We start from the raw sequence: 25,408 nt of genomic DNA, 5'->3' as shown, positions 1-25,408 counted from the left end.
GAAGCGACTGAAAGGCTTGTCTTTATTGTGTCCAATTCAGAATTCTCGCCTAGTTGTAAAGCCACTCCCAGGGGGAAAGGGCATCTCTCAAAAAATGTACAGGCAAATGTTTAGTTATTTCTGGCTAAAAGACCAGACTCTGACCAAGAAAAACCAAGCTCTAATCAGGTTTTTCTCAGCAATGCAAGGTATATTCAACGTCTGAAAAGCAATCACTGTAATTGACCAACAAACTGAAAACTGTACCATCATTCCAGCAGATGCAGGGAGTGTTTGGTAAAATTTACCATCCATTTCTTATTTGAAAAAAAAATAAGAAAACTAGGGGAACACTCCTACACTGCTGGTGGGAATGTAAACTAGTTCAACCATTGTGGAAAGCAGTATGGAGGTCCCTCAAAAAACTCAAAATAGAAATACAATTTCACCCAGGAATTCCACTCCTAGGAATTTACCCTAAGAATGCAGGATCCCAGTTTGAAAAAGACATATGCACCCCTATGTTTATCGCATCACTATTTACTATAGCCAAGAAATGAAAGCAACTTAAGTGTCCATCAGTAGAAGAAGGGATAAAGAAGATGTGGTACATATACACAATGGAATATCATTCAGCCATAAGAAGAAAACAAATACTACCATTTGCAACAACATGGATGGAGCTGGAGGGTATTATGCTCAGTGAAATAAGCCAGGCAGAAAGAGACAAGTATCAAATGATTTCACTCATCTGTGGAATATAAGAACAAAGAAAAAACTGAAGGAACAAAACAGCAGCACAATCACAGAACCCAAGAATGGACTAACAGTTACAAAGGGAAAAGGACTGGGGAAGATGAGTGGGAAGGGAGGGATAAGGGGGAAAAAGGGCATTATGATTAGCACGCATAATGTAGGGGTTGTCGCGTGGGGAAGGCTGTACAACACAGAAAAGACAAGTAGTGACTCTACCGCAACTTACTAGGCTGATGTACAGTGACTATAATGGGGTATGTGGTGGGGACTTGATAATGGGGATAGTCTAGTAACCATAATGTTGCTCATGCAATTGTACATTAATGATACTAAAATAAAAAAAGTTTAAAAAATAAGAAAACTATCAGCCATTAACAACTGCCTGATACTAGGGCTCAGGCAGGGAAAATACATGAGCCTAGTGTTCCTGTGTCTGGATTTTTGCTTCTGTAACACAATCCCCACCCATTCCCACCTCCTTCTTCCTAAATCACAATCTGCTAGTCTCTCACGTTCACAAAGCTTACGTGGCTTTCCACTGCCTACAGTATAATGTCCAATGTCTAAGCATAGCCTATAAGATGCTTATTTTACCTTGATCTCCCTTTCCAGATTCAATTTCTGCTACTTTCTGAAACACTTCCTACTCTGAGCCACATGGGAGCCATTCAGAATTCTGTGTGTGCCTGTTACATTCCTGCCTGCAAAATTTTTGAGCAAGTTATTTCTGAGCTTAAAGGGACCTCCTCTGTATTCCCTTCCTGACAAAATCCAGCTTACCCTGACCTACTCCTGACCCTCCTTCAATCTGTTCTTTACAGGCACACAGGGTGAGTTTTGTTTCATATACAAATCTGTACATAATATACCCTTTTTAAACATTTTATAGCACATAGAGATGTATAGTCCATGAAGTCCAATGTGTCACTTCTCTTTCCCTGTAATATATTTAACCCCATTCCAAAGAGAGCAGGAAACTTAGTTATTTTCAGATTCATTTTGTTTCAGTGTTTTCTTAGTCATTTCAAGTATGAATTCTGTCATTTCAGAGTATTCTTTGTTCCCACCTTTGCCTCACACTGGCTTCTAATGTGGAGATGCTACTGATGTCTACACAGGTGGAGGCATCTGTTCTGGGGGCATTTTCTCTCCTCAGACATCCACCAGAATGGATATGTTCCTCTTCCTGGGTGCTTCTGGTTTTCAGCATTTATCTCCGTTGCTGAAACAACCATCCATTGGTCTCCATTTGCATTATACATGTTGACTGAACTATTTCAGACTCTCTGTCAGCTACTCAGGATCACAGAGTATGACTGCTGTTGGATGCTTCTCTCTGTAACCTGTAGTAGACCAGGGCTGTCACCAGGTCTATTTTCTTGTCACCTACATAGCCACCTCTATTGAACTGCTCTTAATGCCACTGTAAATCTGGCACCTTCCCTGAGGGACAGACTGTTAAAACTTTTCTACCAAATTCTTCATCTGCAACCTTGGTTCAGGGGAACTTTCTGTTCATCTTGCCATTCTTTAGAGACTTTATTTGGAGGACAAGGTGCAGGTCCTTTCAATGCTGAGGTCATCCTTAAGTATAAAGGAGTATCTCAAATACAACTCAAAGACTCAGACTACTTTGACTTACTAGTATTTACCAGGTGATGTATCCTCACCAGACTACTAGTTCACTGACAGCAAGAACTGCGTGTCTGTTTTACTTATGTTGCTGTCTGGCGCATAATAGTGTGTCAGTAAATTTTTATTGAATGGACAAATGAATGACTCAGCTCACATGTCCCTTGCCTTTGTTAAAAACACTTTTTCTGTTTAGTATTAAATATTTTTCTTTTGATGGCAGTAACTTCTTGCTTTAATGTTGTCATAGAGAGCAAGACATATAGGTTGCAAGAGGAGAGAAACACCAATTTGAGAGAAAAGGAAAAACTGTACAGTGCAAACACCAATTTGAGAGAAAAAGAATACCATACAGTGCAATCAAAATAGAATTAACTATAGTCAGTACTTACAGCAGAGGCAAAACTTACTTTTCTAGTGTCAGAAAAAGGTTAAGAAGGAAGGAGTACAAGTGTTGTGAAATACTACATTACACAAATATCCCTCTATGTTCTAATAATATTTCCTGCAATGCTCTTTTTATTATTTTCAGGTCTTTTTGATCACAGTAGATGTACAATAGATTTTTGTTAGGTCATAAATTAAAGCACTGGGAAGGTGTTGAAAACTGCTTTTGTAAACTAATTCTCGGCTCCAGTGCTAAGAAACCTTCTCTAATATCATCTCAAGAGAAACTTTGCTGCGTAGTCCTAAAACTGAGAAGGAAATATTCCCCTCTTGCCTAAAGAATGTAAACAAGGGGGGTCATTTGACCGAGAGAAGCAGGGTGAATTTACAACCCATGCGCAGAACTTCAGATAATGAATTTAGAGATGTATTTCAAATTTATCTTAACTTTGTAGTGTCCAAAGGAAACAGTACCTTGAGTCTACCTATTACCCTCTGCTGGTAGTCGGGTCATGTTGATCCTATCTAAAGAGTGTTTCTGAGGTATTTGTGAGGCCACGCAACCTTTATGAGTATCTGCTGCTTTCTGACAACCCCAGCTCTTTCTCCTTCCCTCTCCTGAACAAAGATCTGCGATACTCAGTTCAAACCTGACTCTGCTTCCTCTACGTCTTCTTAGAATCATTCAGCATAAATCTATATCCCACTAAAAGCTCCTTCTGGGTTTACTCTTACTGAGCCGCTCCAAGGTTTCCCATGACATAGTTTACCTTTCCGCAGCATGTAAGAAACTGAACTGTGTTTGATGAGCATATTGTTAACAAGCGCTTGGACGTCATTGTGCTTGAAGAGTAAACATTCATTAGGTCGGGGTAAAGAGATTAATTTGTATTGCCACTCTAAGCAACAAATAAAGTAATGCTATGTATGAGCACTGCAGTCCTACGTTAAATCTCAGAAACCCAACGCATCTACCTCGATTCAACTTCTGAGAGTTGAAAGAAAGAGTAGCCGCAAGGTAGGAGTCCCGGATCTGCGGATTCCCACGTAGAAGAAGCTTGCCGCCTCACGGAACAAGGACGAACCTGCGCGCAGGTCATCCCAAGCGAGTCAGGCGCGCGCATGCGCAGCACCGCAGGTCGCGCTGTGTCGTCTCTGCGCCTCGGTTTGCATCCGGGTCCTTGAGCTTCGCGCTCCGCACGCTGGTTGGGTAGCTCTGGGATTGTTGGGTGGGAGCTGTTTCCGCAGTTTCAGCGTCTGTAGAGCGAGTGGGTCAGCAGGTGAGTCCAGGCTTTGGGTGCGGAAGGGGGATCGGGCGGGGACGCCGTTAGGCTTTGCTGGGTGCACTTTGTGCCAAGACCTGGGTGCAGGGCCGGGGTGGGGATTGCCATCCCTGCAGCCTGGAGGCGGGGGGCGCGTGGCGTCAGGCTTTCCTCCCTGAAAACTTGCTGGGCGTCCTCTCTGAACTGGGCCTCCGGGAGGGCGCTTCTCTGTCGCTTCCTCTCTGATGGCTCTCTCCAGACGCTTGTTAAGATATTGTTAACACTCATTCTCATTTACATTCGGTGTAGTTTGCGGAGTAATTGGGCCCTGTAGCCGCCCAGTTGAGGTGGGTTTGCAGCCCTCTTGTGCCGGGCAGGTACCACAGCCTTGGCTGCTTCTCGCCTCTCCTGGGATACGGCGCCTTGTCTTGCAACCAGAGACCTTTTCAAGTCAAGTCTAGTGTGCTGTAGGGATTCTGAAAGTCCAGACTCTAGGGTCGATTCTAGATGAGCTGTGTCACCTAAGTCGTGTAGAAGTCCCCACCCGGCTCTAAAGTTCTGAGGTTTGTGTTTTGCAGCCCGTCTCCAGGTTACACCCAGAGTGAATCAGCGCCAAGGGAAATGAGGGAAGGGGTAGTGCTGTATCATTTTTTGAGTGCTGTCTGTCCAGAGAATTGCCCATAGCCACAGTAGTTTTGATCTCTGAGGATTAGAAAAATTGGCAAAAATGGTTCAGTCTGAATAAATGTGGCGAAACATTTCACTTTATTTTCGGTGAAGTGACTTATTTAAGACTTTTGGAAGTGAACTTGGAGCTTTCTGAAGAATTAAAAAAAAAAAAAGCCTGTTCTTGATCTGAGAGACTCACTTGAACCTGTTTGTGATGGAATCATATCATACGGTGTTTTTTTTCCCCCCCCAAAATTTAACCTGATTGTAAGTATCGCCTGTGATATTTGTAAAAGTGCAGATCTGCTGGACCCCATTTCAGATCTGTTGAAACATTATGTCCAGGTAGAGGGTCCTGGGAATCTGTATTTTCAACAAGCATCCTGAGTGATTGTTACAAGGCACATTTGGAGCAATCTTTCAGTCCCATAGACCTTCCAGCATTTTATAGCAGTATAACTTCAGTAGTAAAGTTCTAAGTTGTAGTTTTCCATACCTGAAAAGTGAGGGGTATAATTTCTACCAGGGAGACTGTTAAGTGATACTAAGCCCTTTAATAATAGGAACCTTATCTTAATCACTCCTGTGTCTACAGAGGCTGCTAATGCTTGGCACTTAATAGGCCCTCACAAGTGTGTTGAATGAGAAAAGGGGTAACAGCCCAGAACACAGAAGACACTTGGAAAATTCTAATGCCCTTCCTCCTCCTTGCCTTACATTTTTTTCTTTTTTTCTGCCTATCACAATCAGTTTGCTAAATACTCTGATTAGAAGTGTATCTCTTAACGGTCCTAACAGGAAATGTTTCTGATTCTTTGGTATAACTTTGAAATTGCTCCAAAGATTAGATTATTAATGAATATAAATGGAGGCCAAGTCTATTTCTTGGACTGAATTTTTTACTTACTTTGTAAATTATTATCTGTAAAGACTATTTGTCTCTTGTTACTGTGCCAGAATTCTAGATTAAGGTGATCATAAATTGTTATTATGCAAGAATTTTAAATCATTGTTCTTTAAGGACATCATAAAGTTCTATATATTGATTGTAATAAGACCTACCACTACCATTAATATCAAGAATTTGACTTTTTACTGTATGTAAAGTCTGTGGGTAAGGAGTTCAGGACTGAGAAAGCCATTTATACAAGGGTTGGTATGGGTGATGGAAATTATTAAATATGAAAATTAAGAATTAAAATCTGGGAATTATGGTTATAGAACAATGTAAATGTTATAAATCTTGACAGTATAAAAATAACATCTTAAGAGTAATGGAGGGTGTGAGGAAATAGAAGAATGCAATATAACATCTTTTATGGTACTAGATTCGTCCACATTGTCTAAAATGGAATCATGTAGTTTTAAATGTCTGATCTCTTAATAGCTGTATATTTTCTCTTAACTTAGTATTGTTTTAGGAACTAAAACTGCTTATTCTGAAGAATTTTTTTCCCCCAGAAATCAGCAGTTTCCTTGTTCACTTTGTTTTCTTTTACTTTTGTTAAATACAGGAACACTTAAATGCTATGCCTTTATTAAAAATAACATATCTAGTGGGAGCCCATTGTTAAAAATTATTTCTTTGTATCCTATTTATATGTGTGCAGTAGACACGTATCTAGAATGTTGTATGCCTACTAAGAGTGAGAATAACTTTTGAATGGTAGGATTTAGATCGATTTTTTTTTTTTACTTCTTTGTACTTTTCTATATTAAATGGAGTTTTTAAAAAGTGCTGGTATCATTTTTATAAAAATATTATTTAACAAAAAGGAGGTTTGGTTATTACATTATTTATAGGGAGAGTTCTGGATTTAGCAGCTCAAAGTTGCTGAGTTACCATTTACTACCATTATTTTACAATCAGGAAGTGAGTACTTCTCTGTGTGCCTTTAGGTTTGTTTTGTGTTGCTTTATATAATATCCCTGTAGAGATGGTATGGTGTGTCTTTATAGTAAGTTTGCCTTGATATGAATTCTGGCTTTGTCACTTCGTAACTGTATGCCCTCAGTCAAAATGTATGAGTTACATGTACGTGAAGATTGTTATAAGGACTGATATATGTACTTAAATGACTTAATCCGCTGCCAAGAACTCGAGGTCAGTTCAAAAGAAAACAGCTATTACTACTGTTTTAAAAGTACAAATTATGTTTGTATACATGCATGTCTTAAGTAATGTCCTTTTTAAAGTCATCAGTGTACCACACTTCTGTTTGGGTGTCTGTAAATTACTTAAAGTGCTTTACAATGGAACTTTCGCAGGTTTGACTTCTTGTTCAGGAAGCTGTACATCACATAATGAGGCTCGTAATTCTTGATAACTATGACTTGGCTAGTGAATGGGCAGCCAAATACATCTGTAATCGCATCATTCAGTTCAAACCCGGAGAGGACAGATATTTTACATTGGGTTTACCAACAGGTAATACACTATTTTTTTTCCCCCATTTTAGATATTCAAGGGTTTGGGGTTGAAGGGTCTCCCTTAGGACAGTGTTTCCCATTTATTTCTTGCCTTATCACTGATTGACCATATAAGTATATAAAGCCAGAAATGTATATATATCTAGTATCTACATTACATTACTATTTTCTTGTGTTAAACTTTTATCTTACCTACCACTCCAAAATACAAAAAGAAATTTTGTATCTGTTTTTGTCTTTTGTTTTTAGAGATGTTGCTTCCACTATTCATAAAATTTATTAATAGTTTAGCTTTCTTAATCATCACTAAGAGGTACCTAAAGTATTTACTTTTGCCTCTTAATTTCACCTCACCTACCTCGTATACTCTTATCTTACTAGCCTTTTACTGTTTTTGTGTTTTTTTTCTATTACAGAAGTATTGTAAGTGAAAAATTGAAGACTGGTATGTCTTCATGACAGAATAAACATAAGCATTGATTACGTGTTTTACTGGATTTAGTTCTCTGTGAAACTTTTTCTTAAAAAAGAAAAAATAACCAAGTAGTTTCACTGATTTCATGGCACTTTATTTTATACTGTGGACTTGCACAGGAAAGAGTACTGGACCTGAGTCAGAACTGCTACTCTCTTAGTTACTGGAAGGAATTTATTTATTCTGCACCTCTAATCCTTGGTTTTCTTATTTTTAAGAAAGATAAGGATAAAAACAGCTTAAAATGTTGTTTTGAGGCTCAAATAAGATAGTGTTTGTCCAAGCCCCTTATGTACAATAAATACTATAAATTTAAGGTTCCTATAAGTGTGTTCTATATAAACAGTATTTTCTTCTCTTGCTTCTCCTCCCACATATGCCAACTATGTAAACTTTATGATTGTTATTTTTTTGGAACTTGTGTATTTCCATGAAAGGTACTCTTTATTTAGCTCACCAAATTGATTTTTTTTGTTTGTTATTTTACCTTTTCTTTAATGCTCCAGGGCAGTGGATCTTGGTGTGAATGGCAAAGATGGATTTTTTAAAAATTGTGCACACCAGCACCAAGTCCCCTCAGCACCCACAGTTCTGATATGTGAGCCCCACTGGCTACCTTAATTGCTCTGTCTTAATTATGATACAGAAATAAACAGTACTTGGAATATAGGGACAGAAAGGATTCAGAGTTGTGAAAGCCAACAGTGCTAAACATGTTTTTGTGTATTTATATCTACAGTTTTTGCTTTATTTTGTGTAGTTTAACTTCCTAGTAGTACATCTGCCAGGATGTAACTCTGGAAAACTGTTACGGTTTCCATTTTTCTCTTTCCTTGACTATTTACAATGTTAATCATAACGAACCCTCAGTACTTTTGAAATTTGAACATAACCATTTCTGTAGTTGCAAGAACATGCTGTATTATAATTATTCCTTAACTATTCACAATTTCTGGGAATATCTGCTCAGTATGTGTGTATTGAAATGATCTTAACAAGCCTGACATTTAAAGGCCTACATGCTATGCATCTGACCTCCCTCCTACATTTATTCCCACTGTTCCGCTACACTGAATCATGATAGACAAATTAGACTGCTTATAGTTTCAAAGAATAAGCCTGAACTTGCTAGCTTTACTTTCACTCATATCGGTAGTGTGTTATGTAATGGAACCAGACAGAATTTTTAACATCCCTGGCTTCATTGCCATGTGATATTAGGCAACTTCCTTTTATGTTTTTGACTCACTTTTTCCATCTTGAAATGGAAAAGATAATGCCAATTTCCCAAGGTTGTGAAATTTACATGAGCTAATGTATGAAAACACCAGCATAGTTAGCATCAAGCCACATGGTAGGCGTACACATCATCTCAAAACCTTCTTCCCTATCTTTTTCTGTTCTCAACTACAACTTACCGCATCTTTAACTATTGAGACTCCACCCTTCAAAACTCAGTCGAAATGCCATCTTCTTTGATCCTTCCTCCAACAAGCAAGAGTATATAGCCTTTTCTTTGATTCAGTACAGTTCTCCAGACAGCTTATAGGTTATTTTTTTTAACTTGGTGTGAATAGCACCAAGTTTTTCTTTGTGTTATGGCTGTTTTGTACTTGCTTATTCCTTTCTTCTAAGTTCTTCTAGGATAGAAACACCCTTAATATTTATTTTATCTGAGTCAGACATAGTAAGCACTTGCTAAAAATTAGTTATGTTAATAAATTAGTGTTGCACAACGAATGTTAAAATGAAGTTTCTTTAATCATTTCACTCTGAACTATGTCTTTCATTGGTTTTTCCTTCAGCCACTTTGATTAAAGTAGAAAATGAATGTATTTTTTGTCATCACCATGTGACTTCTCACTTTTTTCTTATTTCCTTAAATTGAGGGAGTCCTGTAACAATTCTCTTGACACTGAAAGACAGACTTGTTCATGCTTCTAGAACGGAAGAAGGAAAAGCATATTTATCCATCTCTTAGCCAGATTTTATGTTAGTGGGCTATCATTCTTTGAGAGGAATTGTGAAATTTGACCACATAAATTTTAAATTATTAATTGCAATTTAAAACAGTGTGCATGCTTAATTTTAAGAGAATCTATTAGTCTTCTGACCTATGACTCCATGTGGTATTATTTATAGCCATTTCTATTATTCTGTAATCTCAAATAAGATGCAGTCTATTTTCCACTCCAGAATTTCCGTTGTAATTTTTTTGCCAGAGACTGTTTAGTTTTGTCATATGTCTCTCTGCCACTTGAGGAGAAATTTTGTGTATTAAGCAGGCATTTTGTTTTGTTTTGTCATAGTAGACAGAGTAAGAATCAGTCCTCCAACCAGGATTGGGAGGGCTAGGTCAGTTATTGTAAGAATGCAGTCAATCTAGCCTTCCAATTTCTAGTTAAAAGGAGGCCATCATCAAGTGGTTAAATTCATCTATCTTTGTTGTGCCATATCATGAAGCACTATTAAACAGATTTTAATTGTATAAGATATAAAAGAATCACAATTATAAAACAATAAAATCAAGAACTCAGATCAGGTCTCAAAGCCCAAATCACATTTCCTGGAAGTCATTTTACTTTATAGAATTCAGCTGATACATGCTGAAGATAACACAAAATGAGAAACAGGAGCTCTAGTTAAAAACTAAGGCTAAATTTTCTCACACAATCCTTGCCAGTTTCAGTATATTTTGAAAGTGGAGGCAGTATTTAAATTTAGCCCTGGTTTCCCTTTTGATTTCATTGAGTGGTAAACACTTGATCTGTTTCTGTGTCATTTAATGTACAAAACATATCTAAATAATGATGATTTTTCTCAAAAGGTAGGATTTTATTTTTCAATTCAAATGTGCATTCTAGAAGTTTCTAGTCTTGGAATATACAACATTAATTCCAAGTAATCCAACAACTAAAGACTAATTTTCCAAACTGTAATTTTTATTAACAGATTTCCAAGTTTATTCAACTAATACTAATTTACTAAAATTACAAGGTACCTTGCAAAGACACTAATTCAAATATACATTTGTTAATTGGATATTTAAAATAATAATTCTTTGCCTAATAATTAGAAATATAGAATATCATTAAGAGAATAAAGTTAGTATATAAGCTTTTTATTTTAATAGATTTTCAAGTTATGTTAGAAAATGGAATCTTCATCTGTTTCAGGGAGTACACCTTTAGGATGTTATAAAAAACTAATAGAGTACCACAAGAATGGAGACCTTTCTTTTAAATATGTGAAGACCTTTAATATGGATGAATATGTAGGTAAGCTATATCACTTGCATATATTATTTGGATATGTTACATATTTAAAATAAAATGGCTATATTTTGAGAATATTAATATATTGAATTTATGTTTTGAATATAATACAAATACATATTTAGAAGATAATATACTGCCTTGTGATGAGATTGGGAGATTATATATTTCTTTAGTTTATATTTTTATGAAGACAGCATGATATAATGGAAGGAATATGGGACTAAAAATCAGAAGATCTTCATTTGTCTTGGGCTCTGCCATATAACAGCCGTCATCTGTAAAATTGGAATGCTAATAGTGTTTTCATATATGTTGTATAAATTAAGTTAATATGTACATTTAAAGTGGTTAACATAATGCCTGGCATATAGTAAGCTTATATGTCACCAAAAATTGCTTTTAAATTGAATATGGTATAGAAAGATTATATATTTTAAATAGAATTTACAACTTAATCAGAAAAGTAAACTTCAGCCTTATTTCTGGAAATAGTTAACATTTTTATTTATTAATTTTATACTTAGGTCTTCCCAGAAATCATCCTGAAAGCTACCATTCTTATATGTGGAATAACTTTTTTAAGCATATTGATATAGATCCTAAAAATGCTCATATCCTTGATGGGAATGCTGCAGATTTACAAGCAGAATGTGATGCATTTGAAAAGAAAATAAAAGAAGCTGGAGGAATTGATCTTTTTGTTGGAGGTATGTAAAACGTTTTGTCAATCATTTATTAGTATTTGAATTAGGTGCTTAAATTTTAAAAAATCTTAATGATTGTGCCGTGTAAAGAACACCCGTAACTGTCTATAATACCCATTTAGTCTCTGCTGATTTCTGTTTTACTTTACTTTCATCAAAAAATAATCTTATATTGAAAATTGGAGTTGTTATGTCTTGAGAAATAGGTCATAAAAACCTGCTAAAATCTTAGTTTCTTCTCAGAATTGACAGTGTACCACATCTTACAAAATGACCGATGTGTTTCTTTTCCTAAATGATACTCTTATCTTTTTGCTATTTCTTTAGAATCCCAATCCACCATTCTTACCAAATTATAGTGTTAAATCTCTGAAAGTTTGCATGTGGGAACAGGTGGATTTTAGAATTTCTTTACTAATACTTAAATTGTTTCATCTCACTAAGAAATCATTTATGATGTGAGACTTTATCATCAGCTTTTATTTAATTTGAATTAAGCTGTGTAATTGTCTTCATAAACTCCAAAGTGAGTTGAGTAAATGTTTGACAAATTCTATTTGAAATTTATATATATACATGTGCATATATACACATTTCTGTATATTTGTGTGTGTATATAATCTACCATTGAAAACAAGAGGAAGAGTTTTCTCATTTGTAATGACGACATGGTTTTCTGCCATCAGTATGAAGCAACTGGGACAGCTAATTAAGTACTGTGAGAATAGTGGAACATCAACTAAACTGAAACCAAAAATTTTTTTTGCCAGAATTTAATATTCAACTAAACTTAGTAAAACTCTAAGTTAACATTAAGTTCTCTGAATATAATAATTTATTAGAACACTGCTCAAAATTACTTGAATTAAATCTTCAATGCAGTTGTATTGAGGTTAATTTATAGTTGAGGTGGTTGCCCTTGAGGAAATTGGGTTTTATAATCAGACATAAGTTTGCACCCTATTTTGGCTACTGTCTATCTATCTCTATGACCTTGGAGAGCTTATTGAAGCTTTGTGCAGTTAAGTCATTTGGAAAACAGGATTAATGTTAACCATTCCAGAATTTGTGAGGGTTAACCATGTTACAACGTGCATAAAATGCCGTACACAGTGGTTGGTATGTACTTGGTAAATGTTACTTCATCTTCTCTTTCTCTCCAAACTGTAATGCTCAAATATTTGTTCCTTAGTTCATTGAATTTCCTGCTTTTGGACTGAATTACCTCTAAGGGTATCCAGCAAGATTGACTTTTTCTCTCTGAGGAAATTTTTCCCTCTGCCTACCAGAACCAATACTTTTTACATCCTTCTGTAGATGGGATGGTTTTTATCTGTATAAGAATCTAAGCTAGACTATTTTGCTTTTCAAAATAAAAAGTTATCTATGTTTTAAGTAAAATACACTAATATTCCTTCAGTACTCCTGGAAAATATTTGTGTTCCAGTTTTATCTCAACTCTGAGAGAATTACCATGTACACATGCCACCATCAAGGGCTAAGGCAGTGCATACTACCACACACACATTCTTTAGATTTTCTTAAGTCTATGACAAAATGAAGTAGAATTGCTGTAATATACCAAAGCTGTCTATCAAGAAATATTTTCACTCAATAACCATTAAACAAAAAAGCCTGGTAATTATTAAAAGGATCATTGTTAAAAATGGCTCCATGAAAAGTATCTTTTCTTCTTCATTAAGAACTTTTTTCTTGTTAACTTATTGGCCTTATATTTGGGTCTATGTGAGAAATCCCTTGTGGACTCATTGCCAGGAAATAGAATTTACCTGGGAGGGAAAGACCAATAAGAACTCTTCAACTCCATTTTGTCCTTTGCCTGCTTTTCAGAAAGCATTTGTAGCTTAATGTAATGTTTAAGGCTGAATCTTCCTTATCAAAGACTTCAGCAGAACTTTTTTCTTTCCCCATAGCTTTAAGTCATTTCTCACTTCTTTTTAGCTAAGGGTCTTTGTTTGGTGTATTTCCATACTAGAAGCCCCCTTAGTTCTCCCTCTGAAACACATGGAGCATAAATTTATAATTACATTTATCACTAACTTACTACTAAAAAGAACTTTGTTTTTTAACCAGTTTTTGTCTTAAGCTTCCTGTAGTTTTTCTCCCCCTGCAATAATAGTTAAGAGGATTTCCTTTCCTCTTCCATTAACATCTTCACTGTAGTCATGTGATGATCCTGAGTATAACATTTTTTATTTACTATCCAAAGGACATAATTACTTGTAAACAGGAAGAGAAAGGCTTGCTTAGTTATTGCATTTTCTTAGAACGTTTTCCTATTTGGGATACCCTATCATTAGAAGTATACTTAGAATCTCTTGATTCTTTGCCTTTGTTGATCTAGGTTTGTTATAATTTGACTTTCAAGATGAGCCTTGGTGTCTGGGCCTTATTACCACTAACCCTTCTTTTGTTCCAGGGTTTGTTAGTTAATAAAAACACTAAGAACTGAGCGAAATGGGATCAAAGTGTCAGCTTTATTAAAGGTAAAGTTGGATTAGAGATTTCAGATTGGATTTGAGGCCAGAAATGGGGTTTCCTACTTCTTCCAGCTGAATTGGAAACAATAGGACAAGAAGAGCTCAAGACTATTAATCCACCATTGTTCGCTCCTGGGAAATGGAAGGGGAGTTCCCTTCCCTTAGCGGAAACAAGGAAGAAGGGAATGTATACGCTCCACAGAGTTCTCCTTCTTCCTCTGCTGACAAATGTGTTGACTCCCTGACACACTCCCAGCAATAAAATACACAAAAACATGGAATTTTAGATGAGATTCTAAAGGCATTACTGATTTCAGAATTATCTTACAATACTTTGTTTTTAAAAGTAAAAATAAGATGGTGGGGAGAATTTTAACCCTCTCTTCTTTGGTGACATGATTAGATTATTTGGTTTGCAAGTAACAGTAATCTACTAATAGGACCAAAGTAAATTAATGGGAATGATTCTTGGGTAACACACAGAATTGATAGAGAGTTGAAGCAACCACATCTTTGGAAGAACACAAACCAGGGAGCCTCAGATCTCCAGTGCAGAACATCTACCCTCTCTTGCAGAGCTGTTATCAAATTCCTCAGATCTAAATGCGTTCTTTTTTTTCTGCTTGCCTTCACAAGTCTCAGCTCGGGACAAGTAATTGTCCCTAGACCACAGTCATTTCTGCCTAAGAGAATTAAGAGTACTGATTGTTCTGGACCTGTTGTGAGAGGAGCAAGGTAGGGTAGATGAAGGAGGGAGAAACCATACTGAGCGTACCAAAGAAGAGCCACTGTCCATTCATCTATTCATCCATTATTTATTGAGGGCCTTCTATGGGTGATGTGTTGTTCTAAGTGGTAAGGATACAGTAATGAAGAAGATAAAGTCTTCACTTCATGTAATTTACATACTACCCCACAGTAAGAATACAGGAAACACATGTAATCAAGACTCAGAGGTTTTAGAAATGTTTCATAAAGGTGCCAATATCTTAGTGTAGACGTAAAGACTATATAAATGGTTAGCTGTGGTTTTTAGATTTCATTGTTTTTAATAAAATTTTATAAAGGTTTTTAAAACATTCTAAACACTTTTTCAATATAATTTTCTATCAGGAAGTTCAACTTTTGATAGTTACTCATGGTCATTAAGAGACTGTATTGACCTTCTCCATGATGAACCATTGCTGGTAATTTTTGCTTTGCTGTATGACTTTGTATGACTCAAATCCCCAGTGAGATCACTAGTGTTGATCTTTGAGGACTTCCAATTTTTTCTGGAACTTTTATTTGCCTCATTCCATTCTTCTTTATACTCACATAGAGAAATATGCATATAAACATTTGTGCAAATGTATACCTAGGAGAAATAGTTCTCAAATCTAGAGATTAAATTTATATTTTACATTTTATAATTTAAATTTAAATTTTAAAATTCAATCTGTTTATAATTTAAAACTTGTATTTACAAGCAGATACAAATTTACTAGTAGAAATCATATATACTGACCATATATAGGTCTGGTTTTATGTCCCACATTAAAAATTCCTAGGTTGTTGTTTGCTGGTTTATATCTGCTTCTGAAGTTTTTCATTACTTCTTTCTTTCTTCAAAACCAGGGTATTTTTTGTCATATTTTACTTTGTTGTAGCCTAGGGAAAATTCCTTGTAATTGTATGTTAAGAAGTTATAAAATGCATGTATCTATCATTATAGTAAACATGCAGAATATAAATGCAAAAATATTTTGACTCAAGAAAACTTGTCAGTTTGTTTTTTGATTCAGGTGGCAGAAATCCGACTAGGTAATATGGTACATGTATATAAAACTTGATTTATTTATACCATGGAAAGATTCTTGATTTTTAATAAGATTTGCCTCCAATTTCCTTCAAATAAGGAATGTCATATTGTTATCAATATTTTAGAGGCAATCTAGACTATTAGAACTGGCAGTAGGTTTCCTTAAAGCAGTGTTTTCAAACTGGTTATTACTCATTATCAGGTCATGAAATCAATGTAGTAGTTCACATGCATCATTTCCCTTTTGTATGTTTTGTTAATGAAGTGGAGTAATTGAAAGTAGCTTTGTATAGCTCCTAGAAAGCCTAAGTATTGTTTCATGCAATTCTTGCTTATAAACCGTATAGTGTTATACTAGTATAAGGTGATAATTAATTTTACTACTATTAAAATTGTACTAGCTCAGTGCTAAGCATAGGGAAAACACTGAAGTACTTGGTTGAATTAAATACAGGAACAGATATTTTAATGCAGCATTAGAAATGCAGCTATCCAGTAAAACTAGGTATGTTTATGACTGTTTTTTTGCTCTTAAAATGCATTGAGCTTTGAGAAGCCTTACTTTATGTGAGCAACCTTATTTTGAGAAACTTTACTTTTTGTGTATATGTGTGTCTATGTGTATTTCTTTTGAAAGGCATTGGTCCAGATGGTCATATCGCTTTCAACGAGCCAGGATCCAGTTTAGTATCAAGGACAAGATTAAAGACTCTAGCAATGGACACCATTTTGGCAAATGCCAAATATTTTGATGGAGATTTATCGAAAGTGCCAACTATGGCTTTAACAGTTGGTGTGGGGACAGTGATGGATGCAAGAGAAGTAAGAAATATTATGTGATGTTTTCCCTTGGATGTCTGTAGATTTTGGAGGAATTATGGCACTGAATAAGTGATATTTTGGTTATATCCTATTTGCAATATAAATTGTTATCTAGATTTCACTAACATCTGTCAGTCTCTCTGCTGTGTTTAGAATTCAACTAAATGAAGTCTTTTGGAGCTATATACTAAGAATTGGGCACCACCCTTTCTGGGCTATTGCTTCACTTGTCTATTCCTGTTTTACAGCTTGAGGTCCTAAAATCTTACTGTTCATGGGTCTCTTTTATGTTAAATAGTTTTGTGAAAGGACTCGAGATAAAAATGCAATGTTAGTTAACATTTAACTATTTTTGGAGCCTGAGAATACTTTAGTATAAACTACTTCTTAACTGTAAGAAGACAGCCCAGTTGATTACCAGCAGAAAAAGAAACTAGGTCTGGATCTGTTCTAAATTTGGTATATTTAAGAAAGCAAGAGATCTGAACAGCACTCTCTGCCTAATTTTTAAACTTGTCATTGGGCTATCATTTCCTTCCCTGAGAGTAACAGAACAAATTATAGTCCACTTATGATTCTAAGTGGTTAAACTATATAGAAATCTGAAACTCCATTCCTTTTTGGCAACAGGATGGGACAGGTTCCAAGGAAAGTGTACAGACAAGGTATGATGAATAAGTAACTGATCTTGATGTAAATATATCTATCTATGCTTGAACATACAAATAGAACTGTCATTCAAAATGGAGGTTTTCATCTAAAAATAATCAGTATATAAAGAAAGACTTTTCAAGGATTGGAATTTTATAGTAAATAGTTGAAAAAAGGATTTTTTGGCAATCTTAATTATAAAATGTAAAACTAAAAGTTGTGCATATAGATTCTTATATTTAACATGATTTAAGTTATATTATAACTCTTATGCTAACTCTTAGAATGAAAACAGGGAATTATTCAAATACTGATTCCTTATCTTTTGGTCAGTTGTTCCAACAAATTTTCTTAGCAGAAAAAAAGACTTCAGCACCAGTATTCTTCTGAGGGTAAGATAAAAAATTAACATCTCCATATTTTTTTCACAATACAAGGTACTTATTTCTATCCTTTAAGGTAACAGGCAGGCACAAAGTATGTCTCTTGTTCTGGTTTAACAAAGTAAAATATCTTGTTATGGAGTATTACTTAATATACCATTATGCCTATAATCATAAACACATTAAATACTGATGCACAAGAGACCTGAGAGAATGAAGAAAAACAAAAGTTCTGTTTTGCAAAAACAGATTATAAATAGAGCTTCTTAGTCATTTGGAACATGTTTTAAGAATTAATTTAAAATAATGTTCATATTTCAGGTAATGATCCTCATAACAGGTGCACACAAGGCATTTGCTCTCTACAAAGCAATAGAAGAAGGAGTAAATCATATGTGGACTGTTTCAGCTTTCCAGCAGCATCCCCGAACTATTTTTGTGTGTGATGAAGATGCTACTTTAGAATTAAGAGTTAAAACTGTGAAATACTTTAAAGGTGAGCATTGAAATTTCAAAAGTACTCTGTGACAATTAAAACTTAATATGACTGTGGAGTTACATCCTGCACTGTGGCCTTTTGAAAACTGGCATTGTTTAGACACAGAAGCCAGTTCTTTCAAGGAATTGAAACGTCTCACCTCAGATAATAGCTTTCTTAGTAGTTTCCTACTTTTTTCCATGAAAATAATCTCTTCAGTTTATATTTTCAGTAAACAAGATTTTTCTTGAAATCCAAAATTTAATATTTTACTTTCATATTGTGTATATAAGATTAAATAACCAAAAAAAGAAATGTCTTTTTTCATTTTCTTTTTATTGTTTACCTGTCCCCCCACCTCCCCAAGTTATGTTTAGAGCCTAATCAACAAGTAAGATGGGTCACTCATTATCACATTTAATTTTCACAATTTCAGTTACCACATATTAAAGTTATAATGGCTAAATTTAAAAATAATGAATAAACTCAGCAGGTAAGCAAGAGTTTGATTATCCAGATTTCTGCATATGTATTTCCTTTTGCTTCTTCCTGAAGACTAGTTCAGTAATTCTTAATCCTCACTGTACCAGGTTGTATATGTAAAACTACATATGCTTGATATAATGGGTAATTTAAGAGATTTTCAAGTAACATTTTTAGTATGTTTAACATTTAACATTTCACTTTAGAACCCTTCCCCTGCTTAAGAGTCAACTCCACATACACACATGTATAAATAAGCTATATGAAATAGGTGCTTTTTGTAAGAAACCTGTATTGATGCTGATAAGAAAACATGTAATTGGTCATACACAAGGTAATTCACAAAGTGTGTAGTATGTATAGTACTGTTAATACATGAATATATATTTGCAGTCTTTTTCCTCTAGTAACTAGGTGTTTATTTCACATGTATTAAAAAAATATACTGGTTACCAGTCAAACCTGTAATTCATGAATATTGTCAAGGTTAAAGTTATCATATTTTATTGCCTCTAAGACATCTTTTTTCACATTTATCTTGTCTGAAATTGGGGTGTGTTTAAAACTGGTGTCATACCGTAGCTTCTCTGGTAGCATTTTTTCTTAGTGGTACATAATGGTATGTCTTACAGTCTTTAGTATCTCATATTCATAAAATATATACATTTGGGAATTATAAGTCAGTTTAAAAGAAACCAATAACTCATAGTTCATATGTGTGAATATGGCAGAATTCTTGAAGGTGACACACTGAATGAAATTTGACAGTGAAAAAGTCTAATTAAAACAAAATTTTGACCATGTGTATACATTTGTATTTGCACTTATACAAATGTTGTATTTTTATGTTTTACTATTCTTCTAAATCATTTAAAATATCTTTGTAATAGTCAAATGGATCTATCAGTTACTTACACATATCATTATTGTTAATACTTAAGAGTATTTCCAGTCTTGTGTACACGTTTATCAGTTAAATTACTAGTATTAGCCAAATCTGTAGGACCAGGTGCTCTTCTAAACATACTATACTTATGGGTTTACTTAATTCTGACAGTTCTGTGAAGTGTGCATTCTTATAATCCCATCTGCAGATGAGTTAACAGCCTTAATAGAAATGTTAAGTCACTTAACCAGTCACAGCTCATACGCAGGCAGAGCTCGGTAAGTGAAACCATGCTTATCTGGAATCTGGGCGTTTCTGCACTCTGTTACATTGCCACACGGAAGAGGAGTAAACTCCTTGCTATGATATCATCTAAATCATATTCTTTTATACCATCATAATTGCTTCCAAAAAGGCTTAGACATGTGTTAAAGATAATTTATAACAAGGGATGTAGATAATTATATGTATTTAGTTATTTTAGTTCAGCTATCCAGATTCTGAGCTCTTCTGAAACACTGTGAAGTATAGACTATTGATGAGAGAATTGCTGCATTGCCTTATTGAGGACAGTGTATTTTCCATTTTGGATCTGTGTACATTTCTGAAGAGGTTCAGGATGTCAGCTTCAGTCCGCATGCCTCCTTCAATATGAAGAAAAATGGAATTAAAGTATTGTTCTGAGTTATATACAGACTGCATTTTACAGTAAGATATTTTGATTTAGGGTAGAATAATTGAATAATAAATGAATTTATACATATCATAAATGTAGTTTTACTATTTTCCATGTCCTCATTGAGTTGTTATAGTACTTCAAGATGTACTGGAGGATGTGAATCCTATAGTCATCATCTGTATTTCTTCAAATTCTATTCACATCATTACCCTTTCTTCTGCCTTCACTAAAAAGTACCAACTGGAATATTAATATGTTCGAATCATTTAGCTCCTGATGAAAATCTAGGTTAACTACATTTAAAACAATTTAAAAATTACTAGTAACAGGAAGTTTATTTGAGTATACGCCTCATGAAAGATAGAAGTAAATCACAGGAAAACATACTTTAATATGTTTTATTCTTTTGTTTTTGCTTTTTAAAATAAAGCTTGTTTTATGTCATTGAGGTATTACTTTCAAGACATCACCATGGTGAGCATTTTTTGTTTGATCCTTTTTACACTCTACCCCAAGAGCTTGACAGAGGTTTAATTAGTTCACATTGAGCCAAAAACGTAAAGCTCATATTTAGAACCAATGGCATTTATGACAGACATTTAACTTTTCTTCTGGCAACATGTCGGTAAGTCTGTACATTTTAACTTTCATATTTAATATTCAGCACTTACTAGAATAACTCACTCATTTCTGCTTTTAAGTACCAATTATTTTTATATCCAATTTTTGTGCAGAAAGTTGTCAGTTTTTACATTAAGTCATAGTAAATTCTTGAATTGTTATCCAAAAAGCAAAATTTTCAAAATTTCTAGTTTGGAAGTAGCCTTACCTTATAGTTATAGTTAACATATTGTTAAAAAATTATAGAAAGAGTTGAATTTTGAATGTTTCTAAGTTGTGTGTTTTAAAACTCTAATGTATTTATCCATGAACAAAGTTGTAAGCAAATGACAGATGAATTGTATCAAGTAGAATGATTGTCTGAAAGCTGGTCCTCTAGGAAACATGCATCTTCTAAACCACATGGCTGAAACTACCAGTCTTTATTGTCCTCTCCTCCTGGGTCTCTCCAGTCTCCATTTTACTTCTCTTTACATACTCGTGGTTGAAAAATGGATTAAACTTTCCAGTTAAATCCTATTTTCAGTAGGGCTGGTTCTCTTTGGAGATATCTGGTAAATCTTTTTCATTAGCAGTTTTTCTTTTGTGCTCTAAAAAAATTACCCTTTAATGTATCTTTTTGGTAAATGTAAATTACATTTGCTAGTTTTGTCATCAACCAAGAAAAAAGACTTAAGAGTGACTTCAATACATGGTCTCACATGCTGTTAGTCAAAAGTATGAGAAGTTCTCCTGCCTAAAAGTGGTGACATTCTTCATAAAGTTGCTAACAGTGATTTGAGAAATTAAAATACAGTATATTGCATTAAAAATAAAATCTGTGATGGTAGGGACTTCAGTTTTGTTCACTGTATTACTTCAGCATCTAGAAGTGTGCCTCATACATTGGAGGCACTTGATAAATTGTGGGTGGTTGAGCAGGTAGGTGTATGAAAAACCATGAGATTGATACCATTTCAGTTTAAGCACTAAGTTAATGGAAGTCAGACTATGAAGTCCAAAGGGTAAAGGAGACATTTATAGTTAAATAGTAGTTGAAGAAAACAGCTGATGAGATTGAAAGCCCCAGGAGATGGATTGCATTTAGATTTGCAGTGATTGATGTAACAGCACAAATGTGAGGATGAGTTAACACAGTACCAGAAAGAGTTTCTGTTAATAGAATAGAGGACAAAGTAGACTGATAAAATGGAGTTAGATTATACTTTACAAACAAAAGGGAAATGTAAAGATTAAGAGCAAAAAAGGCAAAACCAGGGCTCATATGTCAGTACCTCTTAAGTTTCTTTGGGTCCTGTATCATTTTGAGAATCTGGTGAAGAGACTGTCCTCAGAAAAAGCACACATACTTGTAGTTGTGTGCATACATGTTTGTATGTTAATTTGGGAGATTTGAAGGCTCCTTGAACCTTCTCTAGCTCTCTCATGTGCTGGACTCCCCTAGTTAAGAATTGTTGCTATACTTGATTTCTACCAGGTAAGAAAACTTCTAATGGTATCAATCTAGGAGTCCGAAAAGATTCAGTATTGCTTGCTTCCCTTTTTCCTGCATCCTAAATTTAATGCCATTATGTTTAAATATGGGGAATTTAACTTTTTTTAGTAATGATGGTACCTTGGATTTTTTTTTTAACTTTGAAAATCCCAACATTAGAACGTAGGCCAAGAGCAGAAGGGCTAGTGTAGTTTAAAACTAGCCTAATACAAAGAATGTTCAATGACAGAATCCCTTGGATTAATTCTGCCCTGGCTTCCCTTAGAACTCTTGGATTTGCCTACTTTCTTCCTTATAAGGGTGTGAAATTAATTTGCAACAGCCTTTATGGTACCAAAATGATATGGGGCAGGGGGATTTATTAGTCCTGAGGAAAATATTCTTACATAATAACGTTTTTTGGGCAAAGAACAAATGTCAACAAGTCAGCTTATTTCAAATCCAACCTTGTGGATAGCTTTGCATAAAACAGTTAATGAGTTGTTAGTTCGTCCACATACTCACGGATTTTTTTCACAGGCATTTTGTCTTTAAAACACTGGTAAACGTGGAGGGAGTGTTGTATAACTTTGTAGGAACCATCACTATAGAAATTGTCAAGTATTAGACATTACATTATCTAAGACATGTAAACAAATCATTATAAAACTGAAGGAGTATGTTGAGTATATTACTTTGTTTTGAAATTTTGAGCTAAGATTACTCTATAAATTATAGCTAAGTAGCTACTATACACCTGTGGTGGAGGTAGAACCAATCAAGTGCCTTTATACTTAGTTTGGTATTTTTTTTTATTTTGGTATCATTAATCTACAATTACATGAAGGACATTATGTTTACTAGGCTCCCCCCTTCACCAAGTCCCCCCCACATCCCCATTCGCAGTCACTGTCCATCAACATAGTAAGATGCTGTAGACTCACTACTTGTCTTCTCTGTGTTACACAGCCCTCCCCGTGCCCCCCCCCAACAATATACATGCTAATCGTAATGCCCCTTTTCTTCCTGCCCTTATTCCTCCCTTTCCACCAATCCTCCCCAGTCCCTTCCCTTTCCCTTTGGTAACTATTAGTCCATTCTTGGGTTCTGTGCTTCTGCTGCTGTATTGTTCCCTCGGTTTTCTTTTGTTCTTATACTCCACATATGAGTGAGATCATTTGGTACTTGTCTTTCTCTGCCTGGCTTATTTCACTGAGCATTATAACCTCTAGCTTCATCCATGTTGTTGCAAATGGTAGGATTTGTTTTTTTCTTAGGGCTGCGTAATATTCCATTGTGTATATGTACCACATCTTCTTTATCCAATCATCTACTGATGGACATTTATGTTGCTTCCATATCTTGGCTATTGTAAATAGTGCAGCAGTAAACATAGGGGTGCATCTGTCTTTTTCAAACTGAAGTGCTGCATTTTTAGGGTAAATTCCTAGAAGTGGAATTCCTGGGTCAAATGGTATTTTTATTTTGAGCATTTTGAGGAACCTCCATACTGCTTTCCACAATGGTTGAACTAATTTACATTCTCACCAGCAATGTAGGAGGGTTCCCCTTTCTCCACAACCTTGCCTACATTTGTTGTTGTTTGTCTTTTGGATGGTAGCCATCCTTACTGGTGTGAGATGATATCACATTGTGGTTTTAATTTGCATTTCTCTGATGACAAACGATGTGGAGCATTTTTTCATGTGTCTGTTGGCCATCTGAATTTCTTCTTTAGAGAACTGTCATTTCAGCTCCTCTGCCCATTTTTTAATTGGATTATTTGCTTTTTGTTTGTTTAGGTGCGTGAGCTCTTTATATATTTTGGATGTCAACCCTTTATCGGATCTGTCATTTTTGAATATATTCTCCCATACTGTAGGATACCTTTTTGTTCTATTGATGGTGTCCTTTGCTGTACAGAAGCTTTTCAGCTTGATATAGTCCCATTTGTTCATTTGTGCATTTGTTTCCCTTGCCCGGGGAGATATATGTTCAAGAAGAGGTCACTCATGTTTATGTCTAAGAGATTTTTGCCTATGTTTTTTCCTAAGAGTTTTATGGTTTCATGACTTACATTCAAGTCTTTGATCCATTTCAAATTTACTTTTGTTTATGGGGTTAGACAGTGATCCAGTTTCATTCTCCTACATGTAGCTGTCCAGTTTTGCCAGCACCATCTGTTGAAGAAACTGTCATTTCCCCATTGTATGTCCATGGCCCCTTTATCGAATATTAGTTGACCATATATGTTTGGGTTAATGTTTGGAGTCTCTATTCTGTTCCATTGGTCTGTGGCTCTGTTCTTGTGCCAGTACCAAATTGTCTTGATTACTATGGCTTTATAATAGAGCTTGAAGTTGGGGAGTGAGATCCCCCCTACTTTATTGTTCTTTCTCAGGATTGCTTTGGCTATTCAGGTTCTTTGGTGTTTCCATACGAATTTTTGACTTATTTGTTCCAGTTCATAGAAGAATGTTGCTGTTAGTTTCATAGGGATTGCATCAAATCTGTATATTGCTTTGGGCAGGATGGCCATTTTGACGATATTAATTCTTCCTAGCCAAGAGCATGGAATGAGTTTCCATTTGTTAGTGTCCTCTTTAATTTCTCTTAAGAGTGTCTTATAGTTTTCAGGGTATAGGTCTTTCACTTCCTTGGTTAGGTTTATTCCTAGGTATTTTATTCTTTTTGATGCTGTTGTGAATGGAATTGTCTTCCTGATTTCTCTTTCTGTTACTTTATTGTTACTGTATAGGAAAGCCACAGATTTCTGGGTGTTAATTTTGTATCCTGCAACTTTGCTGAATTCCGGTATTAGCTCTAGTAGTTTCAGAGTGGAGTCTTTAGGGTTTTTTTATGTACAATATCATGTCATCTGCAAATAGTGACAGTTTTAACTTCTTCTTTACCAATCTGGATTCCTTGTATTTCTTTGTTTTGTCTAATTGCTGTGGCTAGGACCTCCAGTACTATGGTGAGTAACAGTGGGGATAGTGGGCATCCCTGTCTTGTTCCCAATTGCAGAGGAAAAGCTTTCAGATTCTCGCTGTTCAG

The 25,408-nt window shown here is 35.1% G+C and overlaps 1 protein-coding gene and 1 long non-coding RNA gene across 5 annotated transcripts in view; one reads left to right on the top strand and one right to left on the bottom strand.

The window, feature by feature from the left end:
- LOC118916024 (uncharacterized) overlaps positions 1-3,883 on the bottom strand; it is a 326,719-nt gene extending 322,836 nt beyond the window's left edge. For 2 of the 3 annotated variants that reach the window (XR_008997730.1, XR_008997729.1), the window contains exon 1: positions 3,730-3,883. This is a non-coding gene — a long non-coding RNA (uncharacterized LOC118916024). The remainder of the gene's footprint in view (positions 1-3,729) is intronic. The other variant, XR_008997728.1, reaches the window with a different exon arrangement.
- Positions 3,884-3,912: 29 nt separating this feature from the next.
- GNPDA2 (glucosamine-6-phosphate deaminase 2) overlaps positions 3,913-25,408 on the top strand; it is a 36,140-nt gene continuing 14,644 nt past the window's right edge. The window contains exons 1-6 of one of the 2 annotated variants that reach the window (XM_036892526.2): positions 3,913-4,034; positions 6,954-7,113; positions 10,767-10,868; positions 11,393-11,575; positions 16,512-16,696; positions 18,052-18,226. In XM_036892526.2, coding sequence (XP_036748421.1) covers positions 6,990-7,113; positions 10,767-10,868; positions 11,393-11,575; positions 16,512-16,696; positions 18,052-18,226 — 769 coding nt within the window. In that variant the 5' untranslated portion in view covers positions 3,913-4,034; positions 6,954-6,989. The remainder of the gene's footprint in view (positions 4,035-6,953; positions 7,114-10,766; positions 10,869-11,392; positions 11,576-16,511; positions 16,697-18,051; positions 18,227-25,408) is intronic. The other variant, XM_057502188.1, reaches the window with a different exon arrangement.

The sequence above is a fragment of the Manis pentadactyla genome, chromosome 5, assembly GCF_030020395.1.
Source record: "Manis pentadactyla isolate mManPen7 chromosome 5, mManPen7.hap1, whole genome shotgun sequence".
NCBI lineage: Eukaryota > Metazoa > Chordata > Mammalia > Pholidota > Manidae > Manis > Manis pentadactyla.
This window is presented reverse-complemented; position numbering and strand designations above follow the sequence as displayed.